The following is a 16,315-nucleotide window of genomic DNA, read 5'->3' as shown; positions in this document are numbered from 1 at the left end:
TTTGTCTCTAACAACTATATATACCATTTACCCATGTGCCTCCTGTTAGATTGGTTGTTTAAACAATGTATCGCTCTGAAAATCTAATCTTGGTTTTAGCCTTCAGTTTCACTTGTTAAAACTGCATTTGTTAGTAAAAAGGCCAATAAGAAACCACTGGTATACTGAGCAACAGACACCGAATGGGTTGGCCAAGGAAAACAACATTCAGTGACAACAACCTCCACAGGACAGGGTTGAAGGTATCACAATCCACTATTCGAAGAAGACTTTGAGAGCAGAAATATAGAGGCTATACTACAATGTGAAAACCACTCACCAGCGGTAAGAATCGGAAAGCCAGGTTGGACTTCACAAATAAATACAAAGATAAGCAACAAAAGTTCTGGAACCATTAGCCTCTACCAAAGTGATGAAAAGGCCAAATTGTGGAGAAAGACACGATCTTTGAATTTCCCCTACAGGGGATCAATAAAGGTACATCTTATCTGCTCATGATCCAAGTCATACAAGCTCATCTGCCAAACATGGTGGAGGTATCGTCATGGCTTGGGCTTGCATGGCTGCTTCTGGAACAGGCTCATTAATCTTTATTGATGTTGTAATTCATGACTGTAGCAGCAGAATGAATTCATAAGTTTACAGAAACATGTCTGCCAATTTATGGCGAAATGCATCCAAATTAATCAGGAGGAACTTTATCATGCAGCAAGACAATGATCCAAAACACACTGCCAACTCAACAAAGGACTTTCTTGGGGGGTGGGGGGTAGGTGGGCGGATTTGTGGTTTCTGATCGGTACTTGCTGTCCAGGTACAGTGGTATGTTCCCCCTTTGTTGGTTCTTGCCATGCCTCTCAGACAAGCTGCTGAGCAGAGCTTACAGAGTCAGTGGGCAGCGCATCCACCCATGGAACCCCACTTTGATGTAGCTTTGACAAGCATTATTTCAAAGTTTGAATTTGTCTTTCAACCTCAGACCTGTATAGAAACTGGTGTTTCCATTGAATGTACAACATTCTCATGAGTACCCCGGTCTGAGAAAATGATCTCTGCTATTCCCCTTCTGGAAAAGAAGTCAGTGACAAGTACTTTGAAAGTGTGAAACGCTGTTTCTTTTTGGTTGGGTATGCTTCAACAAATGTGAGAACTTGTTGACCAATACCAACATATCCTGTTTTCCCTGATTGAGGAGTTTGCGCTCCAGCAGTTTTGTTGTTAGCTGGACACAACATACAATGCCACTCCACATCAAATGCATGAGCACTGAACTTACGATTCCATCATTATGAAGAAAATTGAGCCTCTGCCCCACCTCTGGTGCGATGGCTCTGGGCCAGAATTTGAACACATTTTATGCCACTGCTTAAGATCAGCTCATTTCCTCCTTCACACATACTCCCAGTGCCCATGCTCATGACAGTAGCGGCACTTATTAGAAATGCTAAATCTTTTGACCCGAGTTTGTTGACTAGTTGTTCGATTGAAAGCACACCATATTACAGTGTTTACGTTCAGTTTCACAGTGGTGTCTCCATTATAAGTAATCTTACACTGCCAAAAACTTCATCAACAGTGGCACATGATCTACCTCCATGCAACAGAAAATTTTCAGCAAAACGCTGAGTGTACTCTACCACTGATTCATTCTTGTTCTGGTGACAATCAGCAGCTTTATGATAGCATTCCGGGAACATTTGCAAATAATCATGATGAAGTCATTATTATGCAGGCTTAATGGAATGCATGAAATGGCGTTGCGTAATCAAGATACAAAAAACTGGAACTGTAATCTGTTATAGTTACGTAAAAAAACAATGTAATAAGATTACAGTACATTTTGTAAAAAAAAAAAAAAAAAAATGGGAATACTATCAAGATTACAATTTTTTTTAAACATTTAAAATCAAAGAAATGAATCTTTTGACATCCACAATATATACAGCTGCTTGATTATAGTTCTGGTTCTCTCTTGCCAGTCATGACTCATGTGCGCAACCTTCTGGTGCATGCACAAATAAATTTTGAGCAAAGTTAATTTGATAGAAATTAACACAAATTGTTCTCTGAAATGCTTTTTGTGACGTAATGTTACCTGCATCAGGGGCAGTGATCTTTTTTTAAATTTTATTTTATTAAAACAAATCCAAACATTGAACAAGTTTTTACGCTCTAAAATAAGCTCTAAATAAAAGCATTTAAGATCACATTGCTTTTCTCTTGACTTAATTTACATATGTGACCTTGAAATAATCCAAAAAGAATCAGATTACATTACTTTCATATTGTGATACTTGGATTACGTTACTGATGACATTTTAAAAAAAAGTAATTTGTAACTGTAACGGAATACATTTTTAAAGTAACCCCGACCCTGTTATTACGTAGCTGCATTGCTTTAAGAGAGTTGACCTTTCCCCTCACAGTCATTGTACCATCTGGTATAAGCACATAACCAGATATAACATCCAGAGGATGCAAGGAGTACAACTTGATTTTACGTGTCAGTAGTGTGACTTGAAGGGCATTGACGGAACCTTGAGAATGTTCACAGGCTTTTCAGCAGAAATAACAAACAAGTTTAGAAAATTCCTGTGAAAATTTGGAACATTTTTGTGCCTGTGTAGAAATTTTCTCACATTTCTCATTCAAGAGCAAGGCGTGCCATTGTTTTAAAATCTGCACTGCTCCTTTAAGGTCCTTTTTCTTCACATATTTCTCAAGGCAAAAAACAGTGTTCTTTGTTCCACTCTGCCTGCTCTGTGAGGTTTCACTCCTTGCAAGTCTTTGCCTTTTTCTTCAGGTATAACTTATCTAATCTCTGCCTACCTCCTTTCCAACTTCAGCATTATCAGCAAAGGGCAGGAGACAGCTGCCTTGGGAATACTATCCATAGAATCCTGATTAATAGTCATTGTTACTACAACAATTTAAACCCTTCTAGTGAACAACTTCACTAGAGAAAATACCTTTTCCTGGCATGTTCTTTTTACAGGATGACTAACTCACCCATACAGTCATCACAGGAGTACAGGTGGAAGGAGGAAGAAGACATCACTGTCCCACCGGAGTCACCAAAGCTGTTTGTAAATTTTTCAGAAGTTAGAATCGGGAACCAGGAGACCAGCCAAGAGCCAGCTTGTACAAGTATAGGAAACTTATCAAGTGTGTGCAAAAAGTTAAATAAACAAAAGAAGGTGATATGTATTAATGGTCTGATAGTCAATGGTTTCTATGTTTAAGAAGTATATTTGGTATCTGATTTTGTTTGGTCTGGTCTGATGTGTCTCTAAAACAGACAGCTTAAATACAAACATTTTTGGGTACAAGTCCACGTTATCGCCCCTTGTGTCAGGAAAACCATTTCCTTAGCAGAGAAGGAGAGCCTGAAGGACAATAAGGTAGACCAAACAAAAGAGGAGTGCACCTTCTTAGCACTTCTTCACATAACAAGGTCATAATACGTGTTCTCAGAATAGCATGGTTGCATGTAACAGAGTTAGAAGATGCAAGTCATCATAATCATATTGCTTTGGGCAAAACTAAAAGGTTTAGCAAATTAAAAAGGAAAACATCATACCACACCAACTGCTGTGTTAACACCATGTGATATGATTCACCATCATTGTCTCAATTATTTTAAAATCTCTTCATTTCTGTCTCTCCCTTGTCTTTGTCTTCAGATACAGAGGACAGGCCAGCCAAGAGGTTTTCACCTGCTGGAGTGTTCAACTTTACCTCTCTGCTCCTGAGTCCAGAAGATAACACACTATACATAGGTGCACGAGAAGTTCTGTTTGCACTTAACCTCAATGATATCAGCAGAGGGCAACTGCACCGCAACGTGAGTTTGTGTGTGTGTGTTCGTGTGTGCACATGTGAGTGTGTATTCTTACTTTTGAAAGAGTTTTCTATGCAAGCAGCAAACACATGCACAAATGTCCAGATGCATCTAAAAAAAAATTAGAATATCATGGAAAAGTTAATTTTCTTTCCGTAATTTAATTCAAAAAGTAGAACTTTAATATGTTCTAGATTCATTACACATAAAGTAAAATCTTTCAAGTCTTTTTTGGTTTAATCTTGATGATTATGGCTTACAGCTCATGGAAATTAAAAAACTAGTATCTCAAAATATTAGAATAAAGAATTTATAATACAGAAATGTTGCAGTGTCACATTCCTAGTTTCAAGCCACTCCTGAACCATGAGACAATGGTTGAGACAATGTCAGAAGCATCTTACCTGGGAAAAGGAGAAAAAGAACTTGACCGTTGCTCAGTGGTGCAAAGTCCTCTTTTTAGATTAAAGTAAATTTTGCATTTCATTTGGAAATCAAGGTCCCAGAGTCTGGAGGAAGAGTGGAGTTTCCATAGTCATTGATGATTTGGGGTGTCATGTCATCTGCTGGTGTTGGTCCACTGTGTTTTCTCAAGTCGAGAGTCAATGCAGCCGTCTACCAGGAGATTTTAGAGCACTTCATGCATCTATCTGCTGACAAGCTTTATGGAGATACTGATTTTCTTTTCCTGCAGGACTTGGCACCTGCCCACAGTGAAAAAACTACTAGTAACTGGTTTGCTGACCGTGGTATTACTGTGCTTGATTGGCCAGCCAACTCACCTGACCTGAATCCCATAGAGAATCTATGAGCGACAACAGACCCAACAATACAGACGAGCCGAAGGCCGCTATTAAAGCAACCTGGGCTTCCATAACACCTCAGTAGTGCCGCATTGATGCAGTAATTCATGCAAAAGGAGCCCCGACCAAGTATTGAGTTCATAATTAACATACTTTTCAGAAGGTCGACATTTCTGTATTATAAATTCTTTATTCTAATATTTTGAGATACTGGATTTTTGATGTCCATGAGCTGTAAGCTGTAATAATCAAGATTAAAACAAAAAAGGCTTGAAATATTTCACTTTGTGTAATGAATCTAGAGTATGTGAAAGTCCCACTTTTTTAATTAAATTATGGAAAAAACTAACTTTTCCACGATATTCAAATTTTTTTAAGATGCACCTGTACGTGTTGTGTGAAGGCTGTGAAAATTGTCTTTATTGTTTAACCTTTTGATCTTTTGTTAAAAAAAAATTCACAAAAATACTCTGTTCTCATGGATATCAAACAACTGCAAACAAAATGCAGGTTTATAAAAATATCTTAGTTAAATATAGGTATGCAACAATTATTGACACACATGAATTCATATGAGGAAAATATATTTGAAGTATATTCCCACTAATATTTTACATTTTTAGTACTCCTGGGTGACTAGGAACAGGAAATTGTTCAACCATGACTACCTGTTTCACAGGGGTATAAATATGAGGTAACACATAAGCCAAACTCCCTTAGTCATTCATAGCAATAGGTAGGACCAAGGAATATAGCTGTGATGTGCGGCAAAAGGTTGTTGAGCTTAACAAAATGAGAAGTGGCTTTAAGAAAATAGCACAAACATTGAAAATGCCCATTTCCATCATCAGGGCAATAATTAAGAAGTTCCAGTCAATGAGAAATGTTATGAATCAACCTGGAATTGGACGTGTGTCTATATTGTCTCAACGCACTGTGAAGAGGTCAGATTTTTTGAGTGGCCAAAAAATCTCCAAGGGTCACAGCTAGGTAATTGTAGAAGTTAGTTGCATCTTGGGGTCAGAAAGTCTCCAAAGCTACAATCCGAAGTTACCTACATCACCACAAGCTGTTTGGAAGGGTTTCAAGAAAAAAGCCTCTACTGTCATCCAAAAACAAACCCAAGCATCTTCAGTTTGCCAGACACTACTGGAACTTCAAATGGGATCGGGTTCTCTGGATAGATGAAACCAAAATAGAGCTTTTTGGCAATAAAGGCAGAGGTGGTTTTTGTCTGAGCTTGTAACTCTTACCTGTGCCATATGTCCATCCCTGTTATTACTTGGTGATTTCAGTATACTTGTTGATACTGATTGTGCTGCTGCCCATAAACTTTCATCTGTGTTTAAATGTTTCAACCTTGTACAACATGTTGATTTTCAAACTCAGACATGTGGCCATATCTTAGATTTGATATGTACTCATGGTCTAAACATTTACATTTATTCATTTAGCAGATGCTTTTATCCAAAGCAACTTACAAGTAAGGAAATACAAGCAAAGAGATATATAAAGCAGAGAACAGTACAAGTAGTGCTACCATACAAGATTTTTTTTAATTGAGTTCCAAAAAAGCAGAGTGTGCAGAGTAGAAGTGCAAGTGCCAAAGATGTGGGGTTTTTTTGTTTGTTTTGTTTTTTTAAAGGATAATGTGTGGTTGGCGTTTTAGGTGTTAGTTAAGTGTTCACGGAAGAGGTGGGTCTTTAGTTGTTTTTTGAAGATAGTGACCGATTCTTCTGTCCGGATTGAGGTTGGAAGTTCATTCCACCACTGAAGGACAGTTAGTGTGAAGGTTCTGGAAAGGGACCTTGAGCCAGGCTGAGTAGGCACTACTAAGTGTCGGCCATTAATAGATTGCGTGAGGGGACATAAGCATTCAGGAGAGTGTTGAGGTAGGTGGGTGCTGATCCAGACAAGGTCTTGTATGTGAGCATCAAGGCCTTGAATTTGATACAGGCAGCTACAGGAGGCCAGTGGAGCGAGATGAAGAAGGGTGTCAGATGAGTCCTTTTGGGCTGGTTGAAGACGAGGCGTGCTGCTGCATTCTGAATCAACAGTGTCACTGTATCTGGTTCTCAGATTGGACTGTCTGATCATGATGTAACTGAGCTGTGAATTTCCTCTTTCCATGTCTGCTTTTAAAATCTCTGTTTTCTTTATTACAACTTTTCCTTCATTAATCCTATATCCTTCTCTGCATCACTGCAACAGTCTTTCACTAAAGATGTCATGCAACTATTCTTTCCAACTGATATAATCGCTGATTATAACAAATCTATTTCTTCTAGACCCAAAACACACTTCTCTACTGTTAATAATCTCATTAATTCTCCTGCCCCCTCATTTTTGCCTTTAATAAACTTTTAGTCATTCCTTAACTCCTTTCAAAATAAACTTGACTCTATTTACAATCTCTTTCTGTCCCTCCACACTTGCTATAGGATTTTTTCACTCGTAGCCAGATAGGTACCTTTACTGAATTTGTCCCCACTACTCCATCTGCTGTTTCTGAGTTAATTAGTAAATCTAATTATACTTCCTGTCAGCTTTATCCTGCCCCCACTGCCTTACTTAAGCTTTGCCTGCCTGTTATCTCAGTGCCTATGTCCCTCCTCATCAAAAGAACATTTACTACTCCAGAGCTCAAAACTTCTATTCTCATTCCAGTTTTAAAATAGCCTAGCTAGGACCCCTCAGATCTTAAAAACTACCACCCTATTTCTAATCTACCTTTCTTGGCTAAAGTAATGGAGAAAGTGTTTGCTTCTCAGCTTCTCTCCTACTTAAGATCTTACAAACTCTTTGAATGCTTACAGTCTGGCTTCTGTCCACTTCACAGCACTGTAACTGCACTTGTCAGGGTTTTAAATGTTATTTAGATGGCCTCCAACTCAGGTGCCATCACTTTTCTGGTCCTCTTAGACATTAGTTCTACTTTTGATACTATCTCACATAGTATACTTTATTTCTTGGCTTTCTGCTATTGGAATTTCTGGCATTGTTTTATCTTGGTTCATTTCTCACCACTCTGGTCGTCAGCACTACATTTCCATTCGTCAATTTAAATCTACCACTGTTTCTATTTCTCAAGGTGTTCCTCAGGTTCTGTACTTGGTCCACTGCTTTTCATCATCTACATGCTTCCCTTAGGTCGCATTATTCACCACCATGGCCTTAATTTCCATTGCTATACTGACAACACTCAACTCAATTAGCTCATATCATTCTGCCCCTTTCCCCACAAATTCCTTATCTGAATAGGATATTAATTATATATATAACATATAATTATATATATAACAAGGACATTAATTCCTGGATGACCAGTAATTTTCTCAAACTCAATACTGAAAAAAAGGATGTGTAAGTAGTAGAATCTCCACATGTTCTATCTCATCCCCCTGATCAGTTAACTGATATAAATGGTGTTCTGGTCAGACCCTCCCCTACCGTCCACAACCTTGGTATTATCTTTGACTCCATACTCTCTTAACTCGCACATCTCCTCTCTCACAAACACAGCTTTCTATCATCTTCGCGATATTGCTAGACTTTGCCCCATTCCCAACAACAGAGATGCCGAAACTCTTGTCCATGCCTTCATCAGTTCTCGGTTTGATTATTGTAATGCTCTCTTTTCTGGCCTTCCCAATAAAACAGTGGTTCTCAACATGGGGGGAGAGATCAGAAGGGGGGCGCAAATTGTTTTCAATAGAAAAAAGCACACAGACAGAGCATCATTTGGGCACTCCGTGTATTTTATTGCTTTTCAAATAGAATGTGCATGACTGAAAAACCCTGCGTTCCCTCTTCCTCTGCATTTTCTTTTTGCTTGGGAGAGGTGGAGCTTAGCCTACCTTTTATCTAGCTGTCAGTGCAGACTAGTGTTGCCAACTTAGTGACTTTTCAGACCCCTTTAGCGACTTTTTAAATTTTTTTTTTTTTTTACCAAAAAGTGCCTAACGACAAATCTAGTGACTTTTTGGACAAACCTTAGCAACTTTCCAAATGTCACCAGTACTGTCCTGCAAGCGCGAGATCTTGCTTTCCCTCTGCACTCACACCTCTCACTGCATCTGCTCTGTTCAGTGAGTAGCTGAGAGGTGGAGCAGCACATTCCGTTGATCCCACAGCATCTGACGTAGACATGAATGAGCTGCGCATGTGCACACTGTGTTGCCATGGACCAGTCACTTATCAGCTTCTACTTTATTTTAAATGTAAACAATTTAATTTGACCATTTATTCTTGTCATGTGCTTATTACTTATTCACACTGCAGACACATTTCAGAACGTCAGTGACTACCAGCCAAATGGATACCATATTGGTAAAAGTTTATGGATAAATTCAGCGTCGTCAGCACCAACCCCTAAGAAATGTAAATCACGAAAGTATGAGATTAGCTATCTTCAATTTGGCTTTACGGTGACTGGGACAGATGCTGAACTGCTGCCCCAGTGTGTTATATGCACAGATTTGCTGGAAAATGATGGCATGAAGCCATGCAAGTTGAAGCGCCATTTAGAAACCAAAAACCTGACACTTAAAGACCAAATCCTTAGATATTTTCAAATTAAAGTTATCTTGCCTTGCACTACAGAATCACAACATTGGAAAACACTTCAGTGTCTGACCGGTGTCTAGAAGCATCTTACCATGTCTCACACACAATTGCCGAGGCGCTAAACTTACCTGCTGCCAAAGATATGTCAAGACATGTTTGGAGAGAATTTCGCAAAACAGATTAAGGAGCAATTGCTAGCTAACATCATGCAAAGCCACTAATATGCCCTGCAGCTTGATGAGACAATTGAGGTTGCAGGGCTTACCTATGTCAGATATATCAAAAACGGTAATATTGAGGAGGACATTCTTTTCTGTCTGTGTCTTCCAGCACACAAAACTGGCGAGGCATTGTTCTGGTTGGGTATATACGGGATGCAGGCATGTCATGGGATAAATGTGTTGGGATATGCACGAACGGGGCTCATTCAATGACTGGGAGGGTTAGCGGTCTGGTCACTTGTGTCCAGCATTTAGCCCCTTTAGCCAAGTGGACCCGCTGCATGATTCATCGCAAATCTCTCACATCAAAGAAAATGCCTGAGTCTGTGTAGTCAGTTTTAAAGCAGGCAGTGCAAGTGGTCAATTTCATTAAAGCATGGACATGAAATGCATGCGTGTTTTCCTTGCTTTGTCAGGAAACGGTAGCCGAACATGAGCAGCTCCTATTTCACACTGAGGTTCGCTGGCTCTCCAGAGGTCGGGTTTTACATCACCTCTACGAATTGCGTTCAGAGGTGAAGACGTTTCTTGTTCGACCTTGTGCGGTACCTGGATGACCCCCTGTGGTTAGTGGAGTTGTCATACATTATCGACGTTTTCGACAGGTTGAATTTGTTGAACACACCGATGCAAGAGAGCGATGCCAACATCTTGCTTCTTTCAGACAAAGTCAGTGCATTTGTTGGCAAATTGAATCTTTGGTGTGATCGGCTGATTAATAAAAATGTTGACCTGTTTCCCAACTTCGCTGACTGTGTGCAAGAGACAGGGATAAATATCTCTCCTTTGATTAACACAGTCGCTCAACATGTTGAATGACTGAAACAACAATTTGGCCATTATTTCAGTGAGGATTTCAATTTTTTTGCTTGGGTCAGAGATCCCTTCAGCCCAGGAAAAGACCTTTCAGTTGACAGTTCAGAGCAGTTAGTTGAATTAAAGAGACACACCAGGTTGTGACACATCTATAGCTCTTGCTCTCTGTCTTCGTTTTGGTTGAGTGTGATGACTGAATATCCTCAGTTGTCTGACACCACGCTAAAATTACTTCTTCCATTTACCTCAACTTATCTGTTGGAGGCCGGGTTTTCAAAATTGACTGCCTTGAAAGCCAAGTACCGAAATCGGCTCCAGGTGAAGGACGACATCAGGCTTGCGCTGTCCAACACTGTACCACAAATTGTGCTGCTTTGTAAAAAGAAGCAAGTGCAGGTGTCCCACTGATTGATTTAACAATGTCATGGCTAACGAGACGTGCCCTTCGTCCCAATTTGCATAATTCGTATGTGAATGTGTAGAGAATGCAAGGCGTATGGAATGCAACATGTTTTACATGTAAAATAGTACACATTATTACAGCCTAGTTCTCTTCTTCAAAGTAGTTATAGTGTTCTGAAACATTTTTGATAATTCATGTTCCATACCTGTCTGTTATATATTTTTATAAAAGTCATAAATGTTATTTAAAAAATGTACAAAAACACAAAAGAAAAAAAATCTATCTATCAAAAACAGATTATAGATTAGCTTATATATAAATAGATTTTTATATAGAATAGATAATCATTATTTCTGGTTTCCTCCTATATTGGGTGGGGGGGGGCACCTGGTACGGGAGGCTTAGGGGGGGTCTTTAGTTACAAAACATTGGGAACCTCTGCACTAAAACAATCAATAAATTGCAAAACATTTAGAATTCAGCAGCTAGGGTTCTCTCTCACTATAAGAAATCATCACACATCACTCCTGTCCTGTGCAGGTTACACTGGTTACCTGTCTCATATCGTATCCAATATAAAGTTCTCCTTATCATTTTTAAAGCCTTGCATGGTCTAGCCCCCTAATACACTGCTGATCTTGTCCATCCCTACACTCCATCACACTCTCTCAGGTCATCTGATTCAGGCTTATTATTCATTCCATATAATAAGCTCACTTGGTGGTAGGATGTTCTGCACAGTTGCCCCGTTACTTTGGAACTCTATTCCAAAGTCCCTCCGTAATCTTACCTCTGTACATGATTTTAAGAACCAACTAAAAACTTATCTCTTTGCCCAATGTTTCTGTGACTCTTAACTGCGCTGTCATGTTTTGTTGAGACCCCATGTTCTGTTATTTGTGTCTGCTTTTTAATTGTAAAGCCACCTTGAGTTTGTAGAAAGGCACTATAAAAATATACTTCAACAACTACTTATTATTATTAATCTACAAAAGGTGCAGATTTCAAAAAATGTCCCATTTTAAGCTTTCTGGCAGAGACAGTCAGGTGTTCATTTAATATTTGTTGATATTTGAGTCCATGATGCCATGTATCAAAATGTCCAGGTCCTCTGGCCCCAAAACAGTAAAGAGTCACCACCATATTTAACTGTGGGCATGAGGTACTTTTCCATATGGCTACCTCTTTGTATGCACCAAAACCACCCCTGGTGTTTATTGCCAAAAAACTCTATTTTGGATTCATCTGACCATAGAACCTGATCCCATTTGAAGTTCCAGTAGTGTCTGGCAAACTGAAGACGCTTGAGTTTGTTTTCGGATGAGAGTAGAGGCTTTTTTCTTGAAACCCTTCCAAACAACTTGTGGTGATGTAGGTAACTTCGGATTGTAGTTTTGGAGACTTTCTGACCACAAGACATAACTAACTTCTGCAATTCTCTAGCTGTGATCCTTGGAGATTTTTTGCCCACTCGAACCATCCTCTTCACAGTGCATTGAGACAATATATACACGTGTCCAATTCCAGGATGATTCATAACATTTCCAGTTGACTGAAATTTCTTAATTATTGCTCTGATGGTGGAAATGGCATTTTCAATGCTTGTGCTATTTTATTATAGCCACTTCCTCTTTTGTGAAGCTTAACAACTTTTTTTCCACACATCACAGCTATATTCTTTGGTCTTACCCATTGTTATGAATGACTAAGGTGAAACCCCTGTGAAACAGAAAGTCATGGTTGAAGAATTTCCTGTTCCTAGTCACTAAATAAGGTGGGAATATACTTCAAATATATTTTTCAAACATGAATTCATAGAGGTGACAATGATTGTTGCACACCTATATTTAATTTTTTTTTTTTTAATAAACCTGTTTTGTTTTGCAATTTTTTGATATCCATGAGAGTAGAGTATTTTTGTGAATATTTTGAACAAAATGTTAAACTTCTTTGCTCATATTTACCAAGGGTGCCAATATTAGTGGAGGACACTGTGTGTGTGTTATATGTATGTGTGTGTGTATATGTGTGTGTGTGTGTGTGTATGTATGTGTGTGTATGTATATATATATATATATATATATATATATATATATATATATATATATATATATATATATATATATATATATATATATATATATATATACACACACACACACACACACACACACACACTCATGAAACAATAAGTACTCCCCACAAAAATTGTTGGCTTTTTTGACATATTTGGACAAGCAAACATTTTATGTTCTTTGAAACAGTGACTATTAATATAGTTGATGCACTTGTGCATACATGAACATGCATGCACACATGAAATTGACATTTTCTGGTCATTTTCACTATTTAAATGCTCAAAAAAAACAGATCAGTCACATGGAAAAACTAAGTACACACCTACATTCATCACACCTTCAAATCCATAAAATTAGAATCAGGTGTTCAAGATTGGGTGCCAGTGATTTAAAACCTGCTTAGGGAGTACAGGTGGAGCCTGTTTTATTTAAAACTCTCACATCTAGTGTCTGATGTTCCCTTTGCTATTGAGGTGTCATCATTCCAAGATCTTAAAGAGTTCTGTAAGGCCTTCAGAAAAAAGGTTGTGGATACCTATGAGTCTGGCAAGTGATTTAAAAAGATCTCCAAATTATTTGAAAAACATCATTCTAGCCTCTCTCTCTCTCTCTCTGTGTGTGTGTGTATATATATGTATATATATATATATATATATATATATAAAATATAGATAGATAGATAGATAGATAGACTGTTCTTTGGCTTCCCAGAGTAATATTGCTTGGATTGGTAATTAACCTGGTAAAGTCCCAGTTTTTAAATAAGACTACAAGATAACAAGAGAGAATCAAGTCTTCACCAGTCAGCACAAGTCCCACAAGTTTAAGGTGTTAATAAATAAAACTATGTAATTTAAATAAAATGGTACAAAAGAAACTTGTCTACCAAATTTTAAGTGTTGTATTCGTTAAGTACTACTTGAATATTTTTGCAGTTCACATGGAGCACACCAGAAAGAAAACGGGAAGAATGTAGCTTTAAAGGCAAAAATCTACACGTAAGTGGATCCTCAAACATCCTGAATTTTATTAGAGGAAAATGTTCCCCATTGTCTGTATCTTATAAGTATATATAATTAATAAATTAATTAAAATTACAAACACAATTATTTAAAATTACAAATGCTAGCCATTTTGTTTACCATACTGTCAGTGCTAAAATATAAATGCTAACTTGGGTAAGGGTAATTGGTAAGGTTGTTCTGTTTACATTTCCTGGGTCTACCACCTTCCCACTGATTGGGAACCTGACACTGTTAGAAAGCTATTGTTAGTTTAATAACAGTTTGCTTAATTTGGTGAGCTGTTGGAGACCAAGGCTTGATGTGATGTCGTAATAGGTGCTGTGTTTTCATGCCAAAGACTGATTTTTTTGCATTGGTGTGCTTTTGTAACATGCAGTCTGACCTGAAACACTGATTGTGGTCTCTCTCTTTTTCATCCGCTCTCATGCTGTTGATCCACCAGACGGACTGTTTCAATTATATTAAGATTTTACTGCGTGTAAACACCACTCATCTGTATGTCTGTGGAACGTATGCCTTCAGCCCCATGTGCGCACACATTGTAAGTACATATTTGGTTTTTGCAACCCGTAACAGGCAATGCTTTATTAGCACATGCATTATTAGTAGGCATCAATGCATTATTCATGTAATTTAAATGAATCATAATTCCCAAAGTGAATCATGTTGCATTGACATTTTACCTGCATGGCCATGCTCAGCTTAAGTATTTAAAATATATTTAAATGTATTAATAATCTTGATAAAGTTTCTCAGCTTATAGCTGCCATAATCAACTCTTTACTTTTCTAAACGTTTAGACTCACCCCCAGCACCAAATCCATCTTGGATAAACCAAGCAGATGGGTTTTATTTCTTTTCTCTCTTTATGCATATATTTTTCAGTGCTCCTTAACATTGAACAGAACAGAACAAAGAAAATCAAAAACACAACCACTTCAGATGTACTGGTCAGGTTAATTTTCTCTCACTGGCATCTGGCAGCCTTCCAAAAAAAAGAGAGTGCACATAAATAGGCTGCCATAAACTATACATAGTTATAGGCAATCACTCGTAACCCAGTCGTTCTGTACAACTCTCCTTCATCTTCACAGTTGACCCTTGACCACTCCCCCATTGCCACACCCTCTTAAGTAAATAATCAAGTTTTCTTTTCCACTAATGTCACCAGTATAATATATTATACTGGATAATGTACAGTTATTTGCATAACAGATATTAAATACATTCCAACACTACCATCTGACATTATGCAACAGTATCTACAGTCACATTGTCCACAGTTTAAAAAGTAGGAGTATATCAGATCAGATGTGCCATGAAAACCACTCCTGTTCTAAGAGGTTTTGCCACACAAAATAACGTCTTCTGAAACTATAAAGACACAATGTTACATTCTAAACCCAGATGTTTTATCTCTCCTCCAGTCTCTTTATTAGACTATTAGAAACCATGGCACACACAGAGATCCTTGCTGTAGTCTTGAATCTGTTCTCCTCTCTTGTCCTTCAACACATCATTCTGATTAGATTATTTACTTTTGGTGTTACGTTATTTCAGTATGGTTGCTTAAGACAGAGAAATACATAAAAATGCGATATACAGTAACACTAGATCTTTTGTGAACCCTTTTGCAATTTTCTGTATTTCTGCATAAATTTGACCTGAAATATGATCACATCTTCATCTAACTTTTAAAACTAGATAAAGGAACCAAATTATCCAACATTAAATATCAGAAAAAGTAGGTGAACCTCTAGGAGTACGAGGTTATTTAAATTTAAAATTTGTGTAATTGAGGTCAGGTGTTTCAATAAACAGTGGCAGTGGCAATAAGGTGTGAGTTTAGCAGGCCTTCCCATGTTTCAAGAACATAAACTTTGGTCTACTGGAAGAATGTTCTGCGGACAGATGAATCCAAAATTGAACTTTTTGGTTTAAATGAAACGTTTTGTTTGGGGGAAAAAAAACAAACAAAAAAAAAACAAAAAACATTGCACTCCAGCGTAAGAACCTCATCCAAGCCATGAAGCATGGGGGTGGCCGTATCATAATTTGGGGCTACTTTGTTGCCTTGGGTCCAGGACGGCTTGCTGTTATTCATGGACCTATAAATTCTAATTGTACCAGCAAATTCTACAGGAAAATGTCAGGGCATCTGTCTGTGAACTGAAGCTTAACCATATGTGGGTCCTGCAGCAAGACACTGACCCCAAGCACACAAGTAAGTCTACAAAGAAATGGTTAAAGCAGAAGAAATGTTGCATTTTGGAATGGCCAAGTCAAAGTCCAAACCTTAACCCAATAGAAATGTTGTGGAAGGACCTAAAAAGAGCAGTTCATAGAAGGAAGCCCACCACCATCATTGTGTTGAAGCAGTTTTGTAAGGAGGAATGCGACAAAATTCCTCCGACTATTTTATGCAGGATTGATCACCAGTTACCAGAAATGTTTGGCTGAAGCTATTGCTGGTCAAGGGGATCATAACAGTTACCAAAATTTTTCTAAGAAAGATTTTTAAAGTGCACCTATTATGGTTTTGAAATGTGCCTAATTTTGTTT

At 38.1% G+C, this 16,315-nt stretch overlaps 1 protein-coding gene across 8 annotated transcripts in view; it reads left to right on the top strand.

Annotated features, from left to right (window-relative positions):
• The window catches only part of sema4ba (sema domain, immunoglobulin domain (Ig), transmembrane domain (TM) and short cytoplasmic domain, (semaphorin) 4Ba), a 162,324-nt gene that overhangs the window by 69,901 nt on the left and 76,108 nt on the right, over nucleotides 1-16,315 (top strand). For 7 of the 8 annotated variants that reach the window (XM_053623301.1, XM_053623303.1, XM_053623299.1 and 4 more), the window contains 3 exons: nucleotides 3,684-3,844; nucleotides 13,664-13,726; nucleotides 14,196-14,294. In XM_053623301.1, the coding sequence (XP_053479276.1) occupies nucleotides 3,684-3,844; nucleotides 13,664-13,726; nucleotides 14,196-14,294 (323 nt within the window). Of the gene's footprint in view, nucleotides 1-2,707; nucleotides 3,148-3,683; nucleotides 3,845-13,663; nucleotides 13,727-14,195; nucleotides 14,295-16,315 lie in introns of those variants that run through there. The other variant, XM_053623306.1, reaches the window with a different exon arrangement.

Source organism: Ictalurus furcatus, chromosome 4 (genome assembly GCF_023375685.1).
Source record: "Ictalurus furcatus strain D&B chromosome 4, Billie_1.0, whole genome shotgun sequence".
NCBI lineage: Eukaryota > Metazoa > Chordata > Actinopteri > Siluriformes > Ictaluridae > Ictalurus > Ictalurus furcatus.
Note: the sequence above shows the minus strand (reverse complement) of the source record. Positions and strands in the feature narration are given on the sequence as shown.